This window comes from Paramormyrops kingsleyae, chromosome 4 (genome assembly GCF_048594095.1).
Source record: "Paramormyrops kingsleyae isolate MSU_618 chromosome 4, PKINGS_0.4, whole genome shotgun sequence".
In the NCBI taxonomy this organism is placed as follows: Eukaryota; Metazoa; Chordata; class Actinopteri; order Osteoglossiformes; family Mormyridae; genus Paramormyrops; species Paramormyrops kingsleyae.
Window position 1 is genome coordinate 47,780,475 of NC_132800.1, and position 24,238 is coordinate 47,804,712.

Consider the following 24,238-nt stretch of genomic DNA (forward strand, 5'->3'; position numbering starts at 1 on the left):
CGTAAGTCATGGCAGCGTCCATTCTCAAGCTAAACCCTCTCAGCCCTCGCCTTAATCCAGGAACTGAGCAGCAAATTTCCAAAACTCAGTCCGATATCCTAAGCACATGTCCAAATCAACACAAAAATGGTTAGCTGACCGCAGAATCAAGCTTCTGCCATGGCCATCTCAGTCCCCTGACCTGAACCCCACTGAAAACCTGTGGGCTGAGCTGAAGAGGAGAGAGCAGAGATGGCTTAGGACCCTGGATGATCTGGAGAGATTCTGTAAAGAGGAATGGACTCAGATGCCCTGCTTGGTATTCTCCAACTTATAAAATGTTATAGGAGAAGACAGTGCTGTTATACTGGCGAAGGGAGGTTGTATTAAGTATTAACAGCAGAGGTACCAATAATCGCGGCACATGTGTTTTTGATAAAGGTAATTATTTCTTGATGAAAGATTTGTTTTTCTTTGAATAAATTTATTTCAATGAAAGGTTGTATTTTTCTCATTTTGTCAGTGTGAGATGAAGCTGCTTCACCAAAAGGTGGATTTTTTCTAACTGTTTTTACAAATCTTTACAAGGGGTGCCAATAATTGCGGAGGGCATTGCATTCCAACTAGGAACTTTTGTTAAGTTTCCACAGAAATTTTTGTCATAAGCCTATTTTGTGGAGTGGGTGAGTTTTGGAAACGTGCTTGTCGCTTGTTCTTCACATTGATGCATATGTGATTGCGATGTCCCAGAATGCAACCCTGGTGGAATGAGAACTCAATGCCGGGACCTTGAAAACTCAGAAATCGTAGCTGACAATACACAGAACTTGAAACTAGGAAATCAAGGTGAAAAATACTGGAACATCTGGGTATAGAAATGTGAGGAATTTGTTCTTGGGCGTATGTATAGGAAAACCAATTCCCCGATGGGCAAGGTCTGGCTTTCTAGGCCTGTACATTAAGAGGCTCCTGGTAGCATATGAAAACCTCTATTCACTCAATGTTTTTTTTCCTACGGCTCTGCCTTTGAGTGCTGTCATCACGAAGATCGCCACTCTGATCTCCGATAGGGCCTACAAGCACCAGCCAAACCCTCCCAAGCCAAAGGACTCTGACTCTCCCATGAGATAAACATGGCGGCGGCGTGTCGGCTATCGCGACACAGGCTGAACGTGGGATACGGCTGTTTTACACAGTTGCTCTATACAGTATATCTGAACAAGCGATCGAGCGAGTGAAGCTTAATTGATGAAAGGCCTAATTAAATGCATGTTTTCTGAAAGACGGATGACGATGAGCTATCGGCCGTAAAAACCAAAACCATTATTATATTAGCTTTTTTATGGGAGCGCTGGGTAATATTTATGGCTCTTGGTCCATTATGTCTCCGCTAGCAACCTGAATGTCGCAGACAGTTTTTATTTTCCATTTCCATCTCTACACATCCGTAATTAAAAAGGGTCGTCACTAAATGATGGAAACTCAGGCCCACTTCTAACCTCCGGAGCGTGGGGGGGTTCAGTCTGATTAAAGTGTAACTAGAGTCCTCCAAATACAAGCATGTTCCTCTACATCTCATGCTACCCAGGTTGAAGGTAAGTAGTGTTGTGATCTTTTGTGTTGTGAGTGATTAACGTGTTGGAATCACATTAACAGACAAAATAATTGCTTTAACCGGCTCTGACTGTTTGACTAATTATTTTTTAAAGTGATATTTCCTTTAGCAGATTGACTCTGGACTGGAAAGGTGGTCACTCTCATGGACTGTGAGCCGGTTGGTGTGTCGTACCTTGAGGAAGGTGTCCAGAGAGCCATTTTCCATGAACTCTGTGATAATCATCACAGGCTTACCTGCCAAGGAGAAAACAGGGACGATAAATGGCAAAGAAAGAAGACTGGAGGGTGTGAGCCAACAGCGGGGCGGGGGGACCGGGGACTGACAGCTTCTCTCAACCCCCGCAGGACACGGCAACACAACGGGGAGGCCTGCCACTGTCCTTCCAGCTACCTTCCTCTGCCTGCCCACCAGCAGGTAGGCCTCCGTCACTGCAGCAGGCTGTAATTAAAGGCGTCAATAACTGTCAGGCCCTGAGGAGACTGAGTGGTCCACTGGGGATATCTTTGTACGGGAAGACTAGAGCCGTTAGCGGGCACTTGCAGGGGGAGGGGTCTGTTTTGGGGGGCAGGGGGGGGGGGGGGGGGTGAGAGCACAAAGTAGTTAGCTCATGATGAATGGCCTTACAGAGAAGATAAGTTTGGGTACAAGAGGTATAGCAGGAATAGGCTTTACCCAGCGCACCTGGCCCTCCAGCGCCCCACAGCCATGGAAAACGCTTCCAGTACAAGACACTAATACAACCCAATGCACGCTTGCCAGCCCGGGCAGGATTACATCTGAATAAACAGATAAAATATCTCGTCATTGGCCGAGCCAGTGCCGGGAGACAGGAGAGCACAGGCACAATGAATCTCGCATCAGACACGGAGAATTAGTGCCCGGCTAAGAGCAGCCAAATGACCTTGACACCACCCCTTGTCTTTTATTGAGAGAATAATCCAATAATTCAATACACTCCCTTTCGGGACCATCCACCTGTTGCTTTGACTGTTCGCGATATTTTGTATGTGATATCCAGGTCTGCGTTCAGGGAGCAGGTTTGAGTTACAGGAGGCAGCTCCATTCCTCCAAACCCCACAGATGTCTGACAGCACGGTTATGGTGTGTGTTCTGCTGTTCTGTGCAGTGTGTCAGTGGACAGGGTGCTCAAGTACACCTTGGTGGGGGGGGGGGGGTAGATTAGAGGAACTTGGTGATGGTATGGAAACGTCAAAGATACAGGCTGACACACAGACACATATAAACACACAGGTTTGTATTTATATCTTTATGGGAACTCTCCATTCATATCTATGGGCATAACCCTAATCCCAACAATGACAACCTTAACCCCTACACAGCCCTAACCTTAACCATGAGTAACCAAACCAAATACAAGAACTTTGGCATTTTTTTTTTTATTGCAGTCATGGGTTATTGTAATATTTAGTGTCCCTTATGGGGGCTGAAAAGGTCTGGAGCCTATGGGAACACAGCAGGGAACAACCCAGGATGGGGTGTCAACCCATTGCAGGGCACACAGTCACTCACACATACACACACACACCAGTCACTCACACATACACACACACACCAGCCACTCACACATACACACACACCAGCCACTCACACATACACACACACACCAGTCACTCACACATACACACACACACCAGTCACTCACACATACACACACACACCAGTCACTCACACATACACACACACACACACACACACACACCAGTCACTCACACATACACACACACACACACCAGTCACTCACACATACACACACACCAGCCACTCACACACACACACACACCAGTCACTCACACATACACACACACACCAGTCACTCACACAGACACACACACACCAGTCACTCACACATACACACACACACCAGTCACTCACACATACACACACACACACACACACACACACACCAGTCACTCACACATACACACACACACACACACCAGTCACTCACACATACACACACACCAGCCACTCACACACACACACACACCAGTCACTCACACATACACACACACACCAGCCACTCACACATACACACACACACCAGTCACTCACACATACACACACACACCAGTCACTCACACATACACACACACACCAGCCACTCACACATACACACACACACCAGCCACTCACACATACACACACACACCAGTCACTCACACATACACACACACACCAGCCACTCACACATACACACACACACCAGTCACTCACACATACACACACACACCAGCCACTCACACATACACACACACACCAGTCACTCACACATACACACACACACCAGTCACTCACACATACACACACACACACACACACACACACCAGTCACTCACACATACACACACACACACACACCAGTCACTCACACATACACACACACCAGCCACTCACACACACACACACACCAGTCACTCACACATACACACACACACCAGTCACTCACACATACACACACACACCAGTCACTCACACATACACACACACACCAGCCACTCACACATACACACACACACCAGTCACTCACACATACACACACACACCAGCCACTCACACATACACACACACACCAGTCACTCACACATACACACACACACCAGTCACTCACACATACACACACACACACACACACACACACCAGTCACTCACACATACACACACACACACACACCAGTCACTCACACATACACACACACCAGCCACTCACACACACACACACACCAGTCACTCACACATACACACACACACCAGTCACTCACACAGACACACACACACCAGTCACTCACACATACACACACACACACACCAGCCACTCACATACACACACACACCAGTCATTCACACATACACACACACACTAGTCACTCACACATACACACACACACCAGCCACTCACACATACACACACACACCAGTCACTCACACATACACACACACACCAGTCACTCACACATACACACACACACACACACCAGTCACTCACACATACACACACACACACACACACCAGTCACTCACACATACACACACACCAGCCACTCACACACACACACACCAGTCAGTCACACATACACACACACACCAGTCACTCACACAGACACACACACATCAGTCACTCACACATACACACACACACCAGCCACCCACACACACACACACACACACACACCAGTCACTCACACATACACACACACACCAGTCATTCACACATACACACACACACACACACACACCAGTCACTCACACATACACACACACCAGTCACTCACACATACACACACACACACACACACCAGTCACTCACACATACACACACACCAGCCACTCACACACACACACACCAGTCAGTCACACATACACACACACACCAGTCACTCACACAGACACACACACATCAGTCACTCACACATACACACACACACCAGCCACCCACACACACACACACACACACACCAGTCACTCACACATACACACACACACCAGTCATTCACACATACACACACACACACACACACACCAGTCACTCACACATACACACACACCAGCCACTCACATACACACACACACCAGTCACACACACACACACACCAGTCACTCACACATACACACACACACACACACACACCAGTCACTCACACATACACACACACCAGTCACTCACACATACACACACACCAGCCACTCACATACACACACACACCAGTCACTCACACACACACACACACACCAGTCACTCACACATACACACACACACCAGTCACTCACGCACCAGTCACTCAGACACCAGCCACTCAGACACCAGTCACTCACGCACCAGTCACTCAGACACCAGTCACTCATACACCAGTCACTCACACCCCAGTCACTCACACACCATTCACTCACACACCAGTCACTCACACACCATTCACTCACACACCAGTCACTCACACCCCAGTCACTCACACACCATTCACTCACACACCAGTCACTCACACACCATTCACTCACACACCAGTCACTCACACCCCAGTCACTCACGCACCAGTCACTCACGCACCAGTCACTCACGCACCATTCATTCACGCACCATTCACTCACGCACCAGTCACTCACGCACCAGTCACTCACACACCATTCACTCACGCACCAGTCACTCACACACCAGTCACTCACACACCATTCACTCACGCACCAGTCACTCACGCACCAGTCACTCACACACCATTCACTCACGCACCAGTCACTCACGCACCAGTCACTCACGCACACACACACACACACACACACCAGTCACTCACACATACACACACACACACACACACACACCAGTCACTCACACATACACACACACCAGCCACTCACATACACACACACACCAGTCACTCACACACACACACACACACACCAGTCACTCACACACACACACACACCAGTCACTCACACATACACACACACACCAGCCACTCACATACACACACACACCAGTCACTCACACACACACACACACACACACACCAGTCACTCACACACACACACACACCAGTCACTCACACATACACACACACACCAGCCACTCACATACACACACACACCAGTCACTCACACACACACACACACACACACACCAGTCACTCATACACCAGTCACTCACACCCCAGTCACTCAGACACCAGTCACTCACACCCCAGTCACTCACGCACCAGTCACTCACGCACCAGTCACTCACGCACCATTCACTCACACCCCAGTCACTCACGCACCAGTCACTCACGCACCATTCACTCACACACCAGTCACTCACGCACCAGTCACTCACACACCATTCACTCACACACCAGTCACTCACGCACCAGTCACTCACACACCAGTCATTCACACATCAGTCACTCACACATATAGGCAATCTTGGGGGGGTTGCCAGGGTACCCAGAGGAAACCCCATGATGACACAAGCAAACTCCACACACATGGAACTCTAGTGAAGGCCTGAACCCTCAGAGGTGTGAGGTGACAGTGCCAACCACTGCCCCCTCCTGTAATCCTTTTAATACATTTTCTTTCAGCCCCAGCCCCTCCACTGTATCTAAATGTCATACTCAGGTTTATGCAAAGGATTATGGAATATATGGCCAAGTTACAGTATTATTAATTCATTTTAATGTGGCTCCATCCTTGACATGGCTGATATCAAGACGATGACTTTAACGACATTATATGGATAATAAATTTGCCACACTTGACATAAGGTACACAGTATACCATCAACATACTTCCTATTTACACCGCTGGGTAGAGAACCGTGAGGGGGAACCGTGGGGTTGGGTCACAGCCCGCTTCAGGTAGATGGGTCTCGGACCCATTTCAGCATCCCGACTGCATCTCCTGCCTCTCCACTCTCTGCCTCTACCAAGCTCTTCATTTGATTTGTTGAGAAACTGATCCCCATATTTCTACGAATGCTGTTTCGCTCACAGACCCCTTTCATTTCCCGCCCCAAGAGGGGAGGCTCCGTAACCAACTTTTAAAGAGCAAGAACATTATTTAATACAGTACCCAATTAGAACCCAAGTTCCAGCACTCTCTGTGTGCAGGTATCACATCAGTAGAGGGTCTCAGGGTTCCAGCACTGACATGGTCCAGGACCGGCACCAGGCTAACGAGTCAACTAACGGACGCAGCAAACCCCTAGCAATGACCACGGTAAACGGTACAGCTCTCAGACACCCGGCCGGGAACGGGAGCCGCTGATCCCACTGCCTGGGTTTCTGATAATCTGTCGCCACATGAGGGTACTGGGCTGTCTGGGTGGAAGGGGGATGGGCTTCCAGCCTAGCTGCCATTTCCAGCATAATGGAAAAGCATGAGGCCCCACTATGACAACCTTAAGTCCTACCCAGCCTGTAACCGTAACCACAAGTAACCAAGCAAAATACGAGACATTTGGAATTTTGTTTAATTCCATTTTTTATAAAATTGAGGTCTGGGGACTGAAAAAATGTCCCTACAAGGTATGAAGTTACAGGTTTCTATCACATTGTGCAGGAGCACAAGCTTTGGGGAGGCACACCTAAGGAAATCTGTAATAATTAGTAATGTAATAATTACACAAACACAGACACACACAGACACTCTATCTCCTACCCTCATATGTACACACATGCACATAGACACACACATTTATCCCAGGCCCATCTTCAAAACACACACATCACACCACAACCACAAATAAACACACGCGCTCACTGACAGATGAGCGGCCACCTCTGCCTGCCCACTAGGGGGCACTGAATGGCCCTGCCCTGGGAATTGACCCGCACTGTCACCCCCAGGAATCGCACCCAGGACTGGTTACTCGGAGGGGCCAGGAGAAGACCACCGCAATGGTCTCTAAGCCACGGCCGTGACCTGCCTGATGTGTACCTTTTTAGAAATTAAATTTGCCCCCCATAATGAGCACTATTAAGAGGGGATGTTTGCATAGAGTGCCTTAAACACTGCTTCCTGGTGATGGAGAGCTCCATGATGATGCTGTGAAATTATGCAATGTTTGCCTTTTTAAAATTAATGGAAGCTACTCTACTCTGGTTATTGTAATAAAACTGTTTAAGCTAAATTGAACAAAAGGCCAGAATTAGCATTCTGCATGAGGGAGAGACGGAAGGGGAATGCGGAGGCGATGGATGTAGCGTTAATATGTGCACCACTGAATATTCATGACCCTAGAGGGAAAAAATGCATCCCATTAGCACTTTGAATTATTAACATTCTTCCGGTTTATAAATATGCATGCACCCCTGTCCCCCGCCCCCTTTGTTAAGACTGAGGTGGGCCGCCCAGCTCATTGGCGATAGGACTCTGCACCTGGCCTGTAGAGTAAATGCTCAGAAATACTGCTCTCTGGTCACATGACCCCATGCAGCCCATTTCCATCAATAAGAGTACTCACATTTGGTGACCACGCCCTCCAGCCGGATGATGTTGGGGTGGTCGAACTGGCCCATGATGCTGGCCTCGCCCAGGAAGTCCCGCCTCTGTTGCTCCGAGTAGCCAGCCTTCAGGCTCTTGATGGCCACGCAGATCTCCCGTCTGCTAGGTAGCCGCAGCCGGCCGCTGCACACCTCCCCAAACTCGCCTGCGTGAGCGTAATCAGCCCAGTCAGCACCCCTCACAGGGTCCCTGCCCTGCCTTCTCTGAGGTCCCTGAGCAAATGATCCTGAAGCTCACCAGCCCCGATGACCCGCTCGATGCGAATGCTGGACACCTCAATCTCCTGGGCGAAATCACGGACGGCCTGGTTGGGATCCTCATACGTGTGGGGGTGTATGTAGGTCCTGCTGCCTGGGATCTGACCTTCATTTTGGGCACAGTGAATGGGGAGAGAGTAAAGGTTCATAGGGGATAGGCGTGAGGGCAGATGGAGCGGACTGATGATTTTTTCCAGTCCCTCAATGACATGAGCAAATATGTTTGGTACTGTGGTTATTTTCTTGATTTCTCACATCACTTCCCATTACTAATGCTTTTTCATTATGTCAAGCTTGCCTATTGTGTTACCCAGGTGTGTCCCAATTACCTGTTATCCTACCCTGATTGCTCTCACCTGTGTTGTACCCTTTACATGTGAAGGTATAGCCCTGGCATTATGTGTGTGGCAATGGTCAATGTTACATTTGGTACGTTTATACTGTCAGTCATATGTTTGTCAGTGTAGGTGATGTACTGTCAGTGTTACATTTCTTGGTGTAGGTGATGTACTGGCATTGTTACATTTGTTGGGGTAGGTGATATAGGTGCTGTACTATCAGTGTTACATTTGTCAGTGTAGGTCATATACTATCAATATTGCATTTGTTGGTGTAGGTTATGTACTATCAGTGTTACATTTGTCAGTGTAGGTCATATACTATCAATATTGCATTTGTTGGTGTAGGTTATGTACTATCAGTGTTACATTTGTCAGTGTAGGTCATATACTATCAATATTGCATTTGTTGGTGTAGGTTATGTACTATCAGTGTTACATTTGTCAGTGTAGGTCATATACTGCCAATGTTACATTTGTTGGTGTAGGTTATGTACTATCAGTGTTACAGTTGCTGGTGTAGCTGATGTGCTGTCAGTGTCCTCTGTGTTCTCTCAGCTGTATTCATCTATCTTGTTTGTTGCTGAATAAAGCCATATCTGCATCTGGGCCTGGTCACAATGTGACACTTTACTATACAACACCACTCAAAAGTCTGGACACACCTGTTTTTAATGCATTTGTCTCTATTTTAGCTACGTTATTCCCTTTATAATAGAAGTCCGTCAGGTAATGAAGTAGTACATGTCAAATGCACCAGCAAAACAACCAAAAGAATTCCCCTCTTGCTTCGATGACAGCATTGCAGACTCTTGGCATTCTTCCAAGCAGCTTCCAGATGTAGCCACCTGGAAAGCTTCTCCACCAGTCCCGAAGGATTCTCCATAAGTTCTGGGCACAATTTGGCTACCTTGTTCTTACTCTTCACTCCAAGGCATCCCTAACCAGCTCTACTAGGTTTTCACAGCACTCCATCTCTTTCTTTCACAAGATAATACAGTACTAATACAGTACTTACATAACCTCGAGCTGTGCTTAGGCTCATTATCTTGTTGAAAAACCAGACCTTTGACTGGTGATATGTGTGATGAATGCTTTGTAGAGCCAGGTAGCGCAGAGTAACTAATGTAGTCTCACATAAGAAGTACAGTCTCCTTTCCCCAAAACCTGAACCTTGATATTTCGGTTCAGAACCTAGAGGAACCTTGAAAGTCCAACATACTGCCTGATGTTGGCCCGGCTGTCCTACCTCCCCCTGGCTGGCAGTGCATCTTGTCCTCCTCGGGATCCTGCTTTGCTTTGATGTAGCCGCAGTGCCTGAAACACATTAACATGCGGGTGTGTCTCTTGGATGTCATGGTGAGGGTCGGGGGGCTCATACACCCTAAACCCACAGGGCGTGTTGCCGAAATACCATAACAGCTGTGCAGTCTATGGTGTCCAGTTGATATGTAAAACATACTGGTCCCATTCCAGCTATTGGCCCTGGCTTGGCCTGCATGCATAGAGTCAGGATCCCCCTGTGTCACACTGCAAACATTAACATTTAGTTTTAAACTTTCCAACTGGACCAAAGTTCTAATGTCAGGGAAAATGGATTTCTGTGTCTCTGGCTAGTAAAAGCTCATCCCACTAAACATTGGACGTCGGATAGGCGTGCAGATCATGTCTATATTAGGTCCGTCAGTCCATGACCAATTCTGGACATCTATACAACGTCCAAACTAGGTCCACAATTTGAACGTCCATCCATGACCCAACTTGCACGTCAATATGACATTCAACATTTGAACGTAATTTTTTTGACGTTATTTGGACGACTACGACAGGTGCAGGAAATATAGTTTTATTTACAAATATCAACATTGTTGTTATCAACATAATAAATGGAATACAGATGATTATTTCGAAACAAACATGATTTATTATGTTAATGCGTACGTATTTTATGTGCATTTGCGCTGATATGACAATAAATTATATCGTGCATTGTTTTTTATGTTCGTTCTGAAAACCATGTGAAAACTGAGTAGTGCAGAGCAGCTGTAACAGTTTTATCCACGTCCCTCGCGGACACTTTTGTGCACGTGCAGAACGCGGGATTTCAAAATCTGGCAGCAGCTTGATGCCCGGTCGAACAAATTAACATCCAGCTTGCTAAACCAGGTTAATGCTAAATTATGTTTTTTACTTTAGCTCTGTACTGCTCTGTTGCATACACTGTAGGACCGGCGGGGCTCATGTCCCAGCATGCCCCGCGTGCAGTTGTAAATAGCCATTGTTGTGTTGTTGCTGTTATTGTTAATTAATAGGTAATTCCTTATTGTTGCGCATGTGTTTACATGTGTCTTGTGTGTACCCGGTCTGATCCTCGTGTGTAATTAGCTTACATAAATGTCCCACCGTGGATGCGTCTTACAGTTCGTCGTCTGACTACTTTGTGTTTCTTACGTATAATTATCTTTGGTGCTTTTTGGGTGCCTGATGTAATCCTTGTACGGATTATTAATTGAGTGGATGTTCCCCGTCAGAGTAATCTCCGTGTTTCTCTGCTCGCGATACCTCCATCTGCCCGTCGCAGCAATACGTTATTTAAATTTAAGTTTTAATTGAAAGCATGGTGAAATTGTTCATTTATATATGAATTTAGTCGAGACACGACATACACAATGTCTAAAATTAGTCTGCTTTTGGTATTATAAGACGTCCACAACGACCACATTTGGACTATAAATAGCCCATACATGGAGGTCCCACGGCCGTCAATACTAGACGTTCATTAGACGTCAAAAAAAGACGTCGCCTGGCGTTACAAAACAACCCCTTCAGTGGACCAAAATTGGACGTCCAAAAACGACATATTAAAGATGTCATTCCGACGTCACTATGCGCAGTGGGATGTTACTTTTATTTCTTTCGGTTTCTGCTGTGATGCACCCTGACAAGTAGCAGCATTATTAATGAGGGGTCAGAGATGAAACAGTGAAGCATTAAGCCCCGGCTGACTTTGAGCAGAAACGCAAGCTTTGCGGAGGCACACCTTGCTACAGAGGTTCTGCCAGCACATTTTCATGGGGTAGGTGCGAGCGTGCAAGTAGCGCTGGAATGCTAATGAGACAGAACCTGCTGACTTCTGTGGGATCATCATCAGTAACCAGAGAAGTGACCAATAATTCTGGCATCAAGGAACATACATATATGGACCAAGGCATCAAAACTAGCAGTAATATAGATTGTTTAATGGGAACTGACACAAGTACTGAGGCAGTCACTGAAATGGGCACCTATGTGGGTACCAAGACAGACAGTGTCAACATAGATGTCAACAGAGAGGCGCCCGTGGAGGCATCTTGAACCTGGCACTCGGGTGGGCACCGGCCCAACACACACCCACACCGTCCAATGGCCAATGGTGAGAAACATTCAGGTGTTACCATGGGGACCGGCGGTGCCATCTGTGCCCGCTTTCATTTATCACCTGGAGTGGGTGGTTCGCTGATCGAGGACCTGCCGTTACCACAGGGATCAGGGTGTCACCTGCCCCCCGCAGATCTTATTAGGATGAACATGCATTTGCACGGATCGGGGCTCGTCCCAGCAGGAGCATGTGTTAGTCAGGGGGGTGCACGGATACCCCTTTCACTTTCCTCTAGCTCCAACCGGCAGCCATTCCCTCCCCAGGAACCCGCTGGCATCTATCTGTCCCCTTCCTCTCCCCTTTTCACTCCTCACCTCCCTTTTCTCACCCACTGCACCCCCCTCCTGAAGTTCAGCGTTACTATGTGGATTTAACTACTTGGTAATTCATTCCGGCAATATTTATGTTGTCAATGCTGATTGACTTATGGCTGTTGTTTCAGCCTCGACACAAATGAAATCCTGTAGATTCTGCTTATTAAACAGACACAGAGACACCATCCATCAATCCATCCATCCATCCCACTCCTCTACAAAAATAATCATTCTTTACACCAGGGTTTCCGGGCTGAATCTGCAGGATTGAGGAAGTTATGAACTATAGAGCAAGTTGGGCTAGAGCATTGCTCAGGTAGGTTCAGGTGTGTTTCTGTTCCCCACCAGCCCGGGGCCGGAATGGATCAGCCCAGGCACCAAACCAGCCTCCGATAAATATGCTTTCCAGGCAGTAAGCTGAGCAGATTTTCTACCTTTTAGTGTTTAACAAAAAAGTTGGCGTCTTTATGGGAGGGAAAATGGCTTTTAATTATGGATATTTTCATGTAGGATGTCTTCCCGTCCGGTAAGGAGGAAAGGAAAATAGATGAATTAACTGGGTCCTCCTGGCGCCGCTGAATTGGTGCCAGCGATGCCGTTTGGTGTAATTACACTGGTGCACAGGGGGACTAGGGCGATGACAACGTAATGGGGAAGATGGTCCACTTAGTTACGGGGGCAGCTGGTATAAGTGTTAAAGAGTGTTATCTGATTACAGTGATGAGGGAGGGGGGGGGCAACCTTACATTGACATGGAGGAGAGACATGAGAAAGGGGTGCATGGGTCAAAGGTTAAAGGCCTGGGCTGTATTTGAGTGCCACTGACAGTGATAGCAACAGCGCCCCCGGAGCTCCAAGCCGGAACTGCATTTTGACGATTGGGCAGCAGGGATCATCCCGCAGTAAGTGGTGCATGGGAGCTGCGCCTGGGGGAGAGGAGCATGCACATGTGTAGAACTGCACTTGAGCACACGAGCCGCATGCCAAAGGACCCAGAGAACGGCTCAAAATATAAACATGAGAAATCTCCAATGGCGCTGGGGGGAGGAAATAAACAATTTTCGATTCCCCCCCACCTTCGTTCTTTCTGCGGCTCTCCGCTTTCCAAAATGGGAGGGGTAGCCCGCCCCCCTCCAGAGGCAGATTTACGGCTGCCTGGGTTATAATTCGCAGAGAAAATAATTACCCGCCGGATTAAATATACGGCCGTAAATTCCAGCCCCGTCGTCTCCCGGAGGTGTTTAAAGGCTTCGATTCGCCTCCGCGTTCATTATGGTAATTGAAGTCGGCATGGAGGCGGACGTCTCTGGAACAACGAGGCCCCCCCATTGCCTCCTTGGTAGCTTTTATTGCTGGCTATCCACAGTGACGGCTGGAAATCAGACGGAGACATGCCGGGCCAAACGTGAGCAGGAGCAGCGGGCCGAAACCCGACCAGGACTTTGAGGTGCCACCGAGACCAGCAGTCAGATCCTCGGCAGGCGTCTGAAGCCCTCTGAAGACAACGGAGACCGGCTCCAAGCCCGTCTGTGATACGCTATTTTTACCATGAAGCGCTGATACGTGTGGCGCTATTTCTGGCATCAATGCTAAACCCCCTCAGGCCGGGACGGGCATTCGGGCCTGTCCAGAAACATTCTCCTCATCCGACGCATCCGGCAGCATTGTGGGTGACATCTGGTCCTGGATCTTCTGGACATGTCTGACAGGTTTTGGCCACTTTGGTACCGTTTGCCGGAACATTGGAGGTACCGGGAAACTCTGCATACGGCCATGTTGACCTGGGTTTGGCGTTGCAACCCTGCTCGCCCTCTGTAGCTTTTACCTCTTCAGCAGATATCGGGGGTGGGGCATCCACGGGAACAACTGGACACACCCCACAACTTTCTGTATGCCAAGATCAATATCGGGACTTTAACGTGACACCCAACAAAAGGCTTGAAACACATACGAGTATTGGCACATCAGGCTTTGTTTACAAAGGGAATGGTGGCATTATGCCCCAGAATGCCACTTGGGGGCAGCACTGGGGGCTGACATCAAGGGGGGGTTCCATTATCAGGGGGACTGAAAGCCAGAGGAAGAGGAAGACATGCCTGGATTTGTTAACGGCAACATGACGGGAGGCGTTTAAATGCCCCTCGCGGTAAGAGAGAGTGCCCCCTATGGGTTGGCGCCATATGCTTCAGATTATTCCCACCTACAAGTTCATTCCAGATGCCAGCACCGCTTCAAGGCTGAGCTGCCAAGCGACAAGCATGGTGTCACTGCCCCCCCCACCCCCCCCCCTCCCCGGTAGCATGGCCCTCTTCTATGCTGGGGGGGTGGGGTGGTGTATAGCGCTCATCTTTATGCCTTCGTGGAAACAGCGCACACCATGAAGGGTCTGAAATACCACCGTTTTTAAAAATAAATGAATCATTTTCAACATCATTTGTGAAAACGATTTTGAAAAGTGCTCCCTGAAATAGCTTTTGAGTCTCTTCTGGTGGGTCAGGCTGAGCAGCTTGGCATACGCTATTACTATCCCACCAGTGTAATGAATAAGAACTCTGCATAATTGTAATGAATAAGAACTCTGCATATAGAACAGGCTGGGATTTGAACCAACAGCCAGCTGATCTTTAAAATGGACTGAGCCATGCTGATGTAGGGGGAGGGCAATAAAACACAGGACTGTGCAGATCGATAGGCTTAAAACACAGGACTGCACAGACTGATGGGCTTAAAACATAGGACTGCTCAGATCGATGAGCTTAAAACACAAGACTGCACAGATTGATGGGCTTAAACACAGGACTGCGTGGACCAATAGCCTTAAAACCCATGACTGTGCAGATTGATGGGCTTAAAATACAAGACTGGACAGATTGATGGGTTTAAAACACAGGACTGCATGGATCGATGGGCTTAAAACACAGGACTGCTTGGATTGATGGGCTTAAAACACAGGATTGCACAGACTGAGGGGCTTAAAACACAAGTCTGCGCAAACTGATGGGCTTAAAACACAGGACTACATGGACTGATGGACTTAAAACACAGGACTGCGCAGATCAATGGGCTTAAAACACAGGACTGCACGGATTGATAGGCTTAAAACACAGGATTGCACAGACTGAGGGGCTTAAAACACAGGACTGTGCAGATCGATGGGCTTCAAACACAGGACTGCACGGATTGATGGGCTTACAACACAGGACTGCACAGATCGATGGGCTTAAAACAGAAGACTGTGCATACTGTTGGGCTTAAAACATAGGATTGCACAGACTGAGGGGCGTAAAACACAGGACCGCATGGACTGACGGACTTAAAACACAGGACTGCGCAGATCGATGGGCTTAAAATACAGGACTGCGCAGACTGATGGTCTTAAAACACAGGACTGCACAGATCGATGGGCTTAAAATACAGGACTGTGCAGACCAATGACCTTAAAACACAGGACTGCACTGACCAATGACCTTAAAACACAGGACTGCACTGACAATGGCTGGCTGCCACTGCGAGCCGTGTGCCATTCCTGATTAACACCAGCCATTCGGGATCCTCCGCTCCGGTTTGTTTTTCCACTTGGCGGCTCCCAGCTGGGGAAGGCACTTCGGGAACGCTGACCCAGAAACGTCATGGTCTGAAGTGCCAGGGCATCGTTTGATACAGTGACTGACTAGGTGCTGCCAGTTGCTAGTGGACAGCGAGCAATGAGGCCACTGCTATTCAGTGGCCAGCGTGTTAAATGTTCGCTGTTGGTACAGAGTGAGCTGAGGCTCCATTTAGGTGTTTAGGTGGCGCAATAACTAAGGAACCTGGAATTTAAATCTTGTGGTTTCTTGGGTCACATCTCTGAACAGGCAGTACTGGTATATGTCTGATTTGCTCATAGCGATGCTGGTCTGTGGCTAATTGCCAGTAATTGCTGTAATTAGTTAATTGGAAAGAGGAACTTGCTGACCAGTGGTCAGTATCTTTCCTTTCCGAGTCCATTACCTCTATCCACACTCTCTCTCTCTCACTCACTCTTTCTATCTCACTTACCCTCTGACCCCCCTCCCCATCCCATCTCTTTGTGCCACTAATTTCACCCCCATCCCTGCGCAAGCCCCCCCCGCTGTGTCTCCTTTGATCTGTGGAGAAGGCATGGCTGGGTGCTACTCCGCGGAGCCCTTTCATGTTGTCCGTGCCGAGCTCACACATGCACTCAACGCCATTCTATCCTCTTTCCTCTCATGCCCCTCCTACACCTCCCTCCCACCCCCGCACACACCTGCCAGCTTTGCCTCATCTCCTGTGCCCACTCTCTCATGTGATGCTCTGACACTGGAGATGTCAGTGGCAGCTGTCTGTGTGTGTGTGTGTGTGTGTGTCTGCACTGCGTCTGTGTCCCTGTGCGTCAGTAGCGTGTCTTTCTGCGTGTCTGTCTGCGTGTCTGTGTCTGTCCGTGTTGAGTCTGCAGGCCCCGGCATGTCCCGCAGAGGCCGAGCGAATTGCAGAAGACGCAGCCACCCGTCAGCCCTTGCCAAGGCATATTCTGTCATGTGACCTTGAAGCATGGCACTCCAGGCCTGCAAACGTGCACTAATCACTCTGCTGTTAATAACCACACTGCATGAGCTGCCACTGGGGATCAAACCAGTCTGTCAAAGAGGAATAGATCATATCACTGGGCCATCCATTCACGTGGATATTTTCGGCTCTCTCTCCCACTTATGACTTACTCAGGCAGCACTATTCAAGGCAGAAATGGGGGGGGGGGGGGGGGGTGCTCACCTGCCGCTGACAATGAAGCAGGTGACCAGGAGCACAAACAGCACGACTCCGCCAGCGACGGACATGGCCAGAACACTGGTCTGCCCAGGGTCTCCGATGGCCAGCACGTCTGTGGAGGGGGGTAGGGGGACAGTGTGAGAGTGGGTGTGAACAGACAGCGGAGAAAATCCCAGGAGGTCCCAGCTCTTGTACCCTGAAATTCCCCGGGGGGGGGGCAGCTGTTACTGCCTGAAAATCCCAGGGGGGGCAGCTGTTACTGCCTGAAAATCCCAGGGGGGGCAGCTGTTACTGCCTGAAAATCCCAGGGGGGGCAGCTCTTATACCCTGAAAATCCCAGGGGGGGCAGCTGTTACTGCCTGAAAATCCCAGGGGGGGCAGCTCTTATACCCTGAAAATCCCAGGGGGGGCAGCTGTTACTGCCTGAAAATCCCAGGGAGGGGTCAGCCACTGTACCCTGTAAATCCATGGAAGGATACGGCTGTTATACCGTGAAAACTCCAAGGAGAGGCTGACGGTTATAACCTAAAAATCCCAGGGAGGGGGCAGTTTTGCCATAAACCCCCACGGAAATATTCAGCTTTGAAAATCTAACTCCAAGCTATAGGAAAGCGTCTCCTAAGCAACTGCATAATCCTGCATCCCGTGCCGGCATTCGGCAGGAAAGCTGGTATCGGTAACCACAGGTAACAGGAGGGAGTACGTTAACTACAATCAACCCCCCCTCACCACTTCAACCAGTACTCATCAGACAGAGTTTGGGCTCCAACAGCTTTCAAAGACTTCCAGTGGCCAAGCAAGGCTAAGTGATGAAAACATTTCTACAGATGAAATCAGTATTTAAATTGGCATTTGTGGGTAAAAAAAAAAAAAAGTCCTCTTTTTTGGCCATTAAACGTGGCATTTTTTACATTTCTTATCGAGGCCATGCAAATTGGCGCCGGAGCGAAATCCTTTCTGAGGGCCTCTTTTGTTGGAAATAAATGACTAGCTGGTCGGCCGCTCTCAAAATCCCCCCGCAGTGCCAGCGAGCGGGGGCTCCCGAGCGTAAATGACAGAAACAGAGGATAACAAACAGGCTAAACAAGCGGAGCCATTACTAGGCTGTCTCCTGGTACAACTGGGCACAGCCGCTGGTGTGCGGGGGGAGAGTGTTGGTTTGAAAGCTTCCTGTGGAGCTTGGGAGGGTCAACAGATACATGCAGGGGATTCGCAGGTAGACAGTAGCTGTATGCCCTCTCATTTTTAAGCAAGTGATTCACTTCCTAATGAGACACTTCGCTGATTACTCAGGCTGTGTGTCATTGGTGAGAGACAGAGGAACTGGGGGGGGGGGAGAGGAGAGGGCAACAGGGGGCATCAAGGGGCCTCACCCTCATGGCTGGTTTCCAGCTCGATCTCGCCCCCGTAGACGCCGTACCCCCCGTCGGTGCGCGCCCGCACCCGGAACACGTAGGCGGTGCCCGGCTTCAACCCGTCCACAGTCATGATGTTGGACCGCGTCTTCAGGACGGTGTAGTTCTGCTCCCGCTGATTCTGAGGGGGAGGGAGAGTAGGAAGGTGAAGCAGCCGCTGTTATGCCCCATCCCAGTGGCTCTGAGGATTTGGACTCTGTGCATGTAACCGGAAGGTCGTTGGTTTAAATCCCAGGGTCAGCTGAGTGATATAATCAATAACCCTCATCCCCCATCTACTCAGGAACTGGCTGTCCCAGCTTTCTCAGAAAAGGTATGTCGCTTTGGATTAAAGCATCTGCTAAATAAATGAAATATGGGCGTATCAGGAGACAGCTTGGCAGAGAACAATGGATGGTCACGTCTGTGAGAAGACCCCAGGACCTGATGGAGTCTGGGGCAGGAGTGCTGACACCTCATGAGCTGGAGGAGAGCTGTGGAAATCCTGCCACTTCACAGGTTGGGCTTCCTTGGTGCCGCCTGTGTGCCTCTCTGTCGTCCTGCCATCTGTGCCCCTATTTCATCTCATCGCTTCCTACCAACATACGGGCTCCCAGAATGCAGAGTGAACGAGACGTACAGCTTCCCGCAATCCCGTGCCCGTCCCGGTTCCTGGGGTTGCTTGAGAGCGACAGTAACGGCTTTGTTCATCTATGCACTCGGTTTTTCAAAAAGCACTGACCGTCTTGATGGGAATCCGCTGTGGTAGGCCGTTCCCCCAATCCGTCACGTCGGCCACAAAGTCAGCTTTTTATCCAGTGGCTCTCATGAAGCTCTAATTAAGTGGGAATGTCCCAGGGCAATTTCCACAAGCTAATCTTGAAGTTCTGCTGGAGCATTTTGAGGAAAGGTGAAGGGTTCAAACAATGTTCACTGAGGGCTTTGTGGACCTGTGAAGTACCGCCGATCATCCTCCAAAAGAAGCACTGCTTTATTATTATTATTTATGTGCTACTGTCACAAAAAATCGCATGCTCAGTTCACTAATTCTTTCCTAATTGTCCCTTAATAATGTCAAGTTATCGGTTAAAGGGGGATTAAGCTACCAGGAAGGGTTTTGGTGAAGATCAGTCTGTTATATTAGACATTCACCTGGGGGATTTCTGTCCCCTGCCTTTGTCCTAGATTTCCAGTAGCTTCCATGACAAACCTTTGAGAGATGGCAGTGGAAAATGAGATCACGTGTTTGGGTCTGTGTGAGCCAGCAGAGGAGAAATCCCCGGCGCTGAAGACCCGGTTAATGCATGGTCAGGGCTGAGAGCCGGGCTTGCGATCTTACCTTCTCGTAGTAGACGACCTCGTAGTCCAAGACGGTTCCAAGAGCGCGGTCAGGCTCCTGCCAAGCCAGGGTGACACTGTCTCTGCTTCTCCTCTCCTTGAGGACCACGCTCACTGTGGGGGTGGAGAGCGAGACTCATTGGGGCTGATTACAGCTGCGAAGGGTGGGGGCTTCATCTGACTTTCTAATTAAAAGGCAGAGGGAGTGGGTTAGGTGCTCTAGTGGGGGCCAGCGTCTCGGGAGTACGGGGAGGGGGGGAAGCTGCAGTGAATTAGCTTTCCATCACACCCCACCCCCTCTTCTAAGAGCTGCCTGGATTCAGGATCGCTGTCGCCGGGTCATGATGCTGATGGAGGGGACACACGCACGCACATGGGCACACACCCCACACCAAGGTTGCCAAGGTTACCCAGCGCATACGCCTGTGGGTTGCTGAGACTGATCCTCATGGGACCTATCGACGAGCACCCCATCACCCCGGTAACACTTCACCAAAAATAGACCCCTGTAAAAATCACTCGGACCCTGAATCTGAACCAGCTCTCTCATCTCTCAGCCTTCTTAAAGCCCAGTGCACCCTGGGTAAAGACCTTTTCACACAAGGAAAAAAATCAGTATGTACTCAAAAGGATTCATGATATATAGATTCCACTTCTCACTGAGTGTGAATTCAGCTAAAACATGTCAAGGAAGACAGTCAAGTGACTGTTTTTGTCTTACACACCTTGCTGTTTTGAGTGCCACTATTCAAATACCTGGGAAACTGGGCAGGGTCCCTCTGTGGGGACTGATGATCCTTAACAACCACGCCACCTACAGGCCAGGGGACTGTAGTACAAACATAAAGAATCCGGGGTAAACTGCATGCGCACAGGGAAAACGCAGATTGCGATGGTTCAGTTTATTCCGCTTCCCCCAGAAAAGACACAAAGCTCTCGGAAAACACCGGAAGCCTTTGGAGTTAAGGCGACTCTCAGGATTCACCAGAGAGAATGAGGCACGTGCCCGTGCCCTGTGCCCACCTGCAGCCCACACATACCAGCGGTGGACAGCAGTCCCGATTGTGGCACTGGTCGGAGGCGGCAGCCCGTGTTGATGGTGAGCCAGCAAGTTGCTGCCATTGAGCCCAGCCAGCTGAACTCCCCGTGTGAATCGGACGCGGAAAAAGCCGCTTCGCCCAGCGTGTGTTATAGCTACAAAGGCATCAGCAGCTGCTGCTTTGAAACAAATTCGCTTGCGGCTGCCCAGATTTGATCCCCGGTGCCGGGGTGGGTGGAGGTGTCTGTTCCAGCCCCCCACCTTTCTGCCGGGTGGTGACATTTACGGACACCATCCTTCGGGGCCCAGGGCTCAGGTCCGAGATGCCGTTGAGCGCTTCCACGCTGAAGGTGTAGTTGGTGCGCGGAAGGAGGTCGGTGACCAGCACGCGGGGTGATGTCAGCTCCAACTGGCGTGGGAGGAAGTGGGGTCCCCCGGCAATGCCCCCACAGGGCAGGCATGCGCCCCCGCTGCCTGGGCACCAGCTGCAGTGCACATTGTAGGTGACGTCGGAGCGCCCCCCGTTGTCCTGCGGAGCCGTCCACTCCAGAGCAACCGACGTCTCATTCACGGTGGAGACCAGGCTCTCAGGGGCTGAGGGGGGTCCTGCATCAGCCGCCGGCATGGAAGAAAGGGCAGAAAGGAAGAGAAGAGGGGCAAGAAAAGAAGAGGGGGAAGGAAAGCAGAGGGGCAAGAAAAGAAGAGGGGGAAGGAAAGCAGTGGGGCAACAAAAGAAGAGGGGGAAGGAAAGAAGAGGGGCAAGAAAATAAGAGGGGGAAGGAAAGCAGAGGGGCAACAAAAGAAGAGGGAGAAGGAAAGAAGAGGGGCAAGAAAAGCAGAGGGGGAAGGAAAGCAGTGGGGCAAGATAAGAAGAGGGGGAAGGAAAGCAGAGGGGCAAGAAAAGAAGAGTGGGAAGGAAAGAAGGACAAATCGTCACATCATCAGTCACTACCCACTTGGGGGTGTCTCTATAAACGCTCTTTTGCACATTATTTATTCTTATCTATTTTGTTTTGTTCTGTATTGCATAATTTCTTCTGCACAATCCATTTCACTACGCAGTAATACAGTGTGTTTGTGTATGTGACAAATAAAGACTGAAACATGTAACAGCGTATCAGTGACAGACACTCGCTCGCCATCTACAGTATCAGTCGTCTGTCTCGCGTGCAGACTGGCCAGACCACTATAGCCATAGTGGATATCCTCCTACATCACGGATGGCCAGTGCCATCACCGGGAAGGTCTGGATTGCCCCTGGGTGAGACGTGAGCCTCGCCGATGGGAGCCCAAGAGCCGGCCACACATGCGTCAGTGAGGAGCTGTGATTTATGCCTGCCGTCAGCATGATTAAATTAGCTGCTCGTAGCTGCCGGGCTGCGTAAACAAGTGCCTTGCCAAAGTGCCGTCAGTTTCGGGGCTCAGTTGTTTAAGATAAATCTTGGCTGAAAAAAGAGAGCTTTAGTTCATAAGATTTTCTAAGAACTTAAGCCTCACAATGATCCTGCCTTCGCTCCAGTCACATGACTGAACAGGAACAGGTGCTATCCTCCTTATTGTTGCCTATCTTTTATGGGTCTACCCCAATAAACCAGAGAATTCAAGGACCCCAAAGTGGCGGCTAAGCTTACGGGTGCAGGCCATGGAGCGGGGGTCCGTCTCGGCCCGGTGGAAGCCCTCCAGACAGGGGCACTCGGCAGCCCGCTCCTGGGGGGAGTGGCTGTGCGGGGGGCACTTGGAGCAGAGGGCATCCAGGGACGAGGCCTTGTAGAAGCCAGACCTGCAGGCTGGGAGGTGCGAGGGAGACAAAGAGATTGGCCAGGTCAGTCCTGGAGTGAGAGGGAGGGGAGAGACGGATACAGGCTGCATGGCAATCCCAACACAGGCAGGCACTCAAGGAAGGGGGTACAGTGAGAGGCCGCTGACGGATGGTCGCCAATGCAGACAGAATCACAAGTACGACGCGATTATCGGCATGCTCCGGAGATCCATGCTGACTGCTTCGCAGTAAGCGCAACAACATTGCCGTACAGGGGGTACCAAGGAAAATCCCTACAGGCCATCCTCCCAGAAGGGCAGGGTATCTCCTCCGGGAAATCCCCAAACTTTCCAAAAAGACAGGACTTCATCCACCATGGTGTGTGTAGGTTAGGGCTGCCCCCTTTGATGTGTGAAAAAGTAGGACGCTCAGTGATACCTCAGAACTCGAACTTAATCCGTTCAGAACTCCAGATCGAAGCCTAAAAAGTTCGAGTTCTGATCGAATTTTCCCCATAAGAAATAATGGAAAACCAATTACCAATTGGTTCCCGGCCCCAAAAAATTACACATAAACATGTTTTTTTTAGCATTTAAACACAAAATGAACCAGATGAAACAAGAAGAGCATATACTGTACTAAACACATCTAAGCACATTTATCAAAACAGTAATTTTTAAAGTAAGAAAATAAATGTATTCAAACAATGTGTCTTGCTCCGACCGTCCGCTCCTTCCGTGTGCCACGCTCCCTCGTTAACCCCGTGTGGAATACCCGTGTGATCAGCTGTTTCTGGTTGTTGTCATTAGTCCTCTGCATTTCGTCCTCATTTCAGTTTGTTTCCCCAGTCCGGTCATTGTATTGTCCGTCTGCGTTTTGCCTGCCTTACCTGTAATTAAACCCCGTATTCCCCGATACTCTGACATCTGAGCCTTTCTCTCCGCTCCGTCAGCGCCCAGCACAACAATATTATTATAATTAAATGTATTAATGGTTTATTATTAATATTAAAATTATTAATAAGAAA

At 49.4% G+C, this 24,238-nt stretch overlaps 1 protein-coding gene across 1 annotated transcript in view; it reads right to left on the reverse strand.

Moving 5' to 3' along the window:
- The window catches only part of LOC111832831 (ephrin type-A receptor 3-like), a 64,630-nt gene that overhangs the window by 7,568 nt on the left and 32,824 nt on the right, over positions 1-24,238 (reverse strand). The window contains exons 4-12 of the mRNA XM_023790542.2: positions 23,084-23,239; positions 21,714-22,058; positions 20,415-20,527; positions 19,055-19,217; positions 17,685-17,793; positions 10,432-10,499; positions 8,825-8,950; positions 8,547-8,732; positions 1,769-1,830 (exon numbers count right to left, since the gene is read on the reverse strand). Of these exons, the coding sequence (XP_023646310.2) occupies positions 1,769-1,830; positions 8,547-8,732; positions 8,825-8,950; positions 10,432-10,499; positions 17,685-17,793; positions 19,055-19,217; positions 20,415-20,527; positions 21,714-22,058; positions 23,084-23,239 (1,328 nt within the window). The remainder of the gene's footprint in view (positions 1-1,768; positions 1,831-8,546; positions 8,733-8,824; positions 8,951-10,431; positions 10,500-17,684; positions 17,794-19,054; positions 19,218-20,414; positions 20,528-21,713; positions 22,059-23,083; positions 23,240-24,238) is intronic.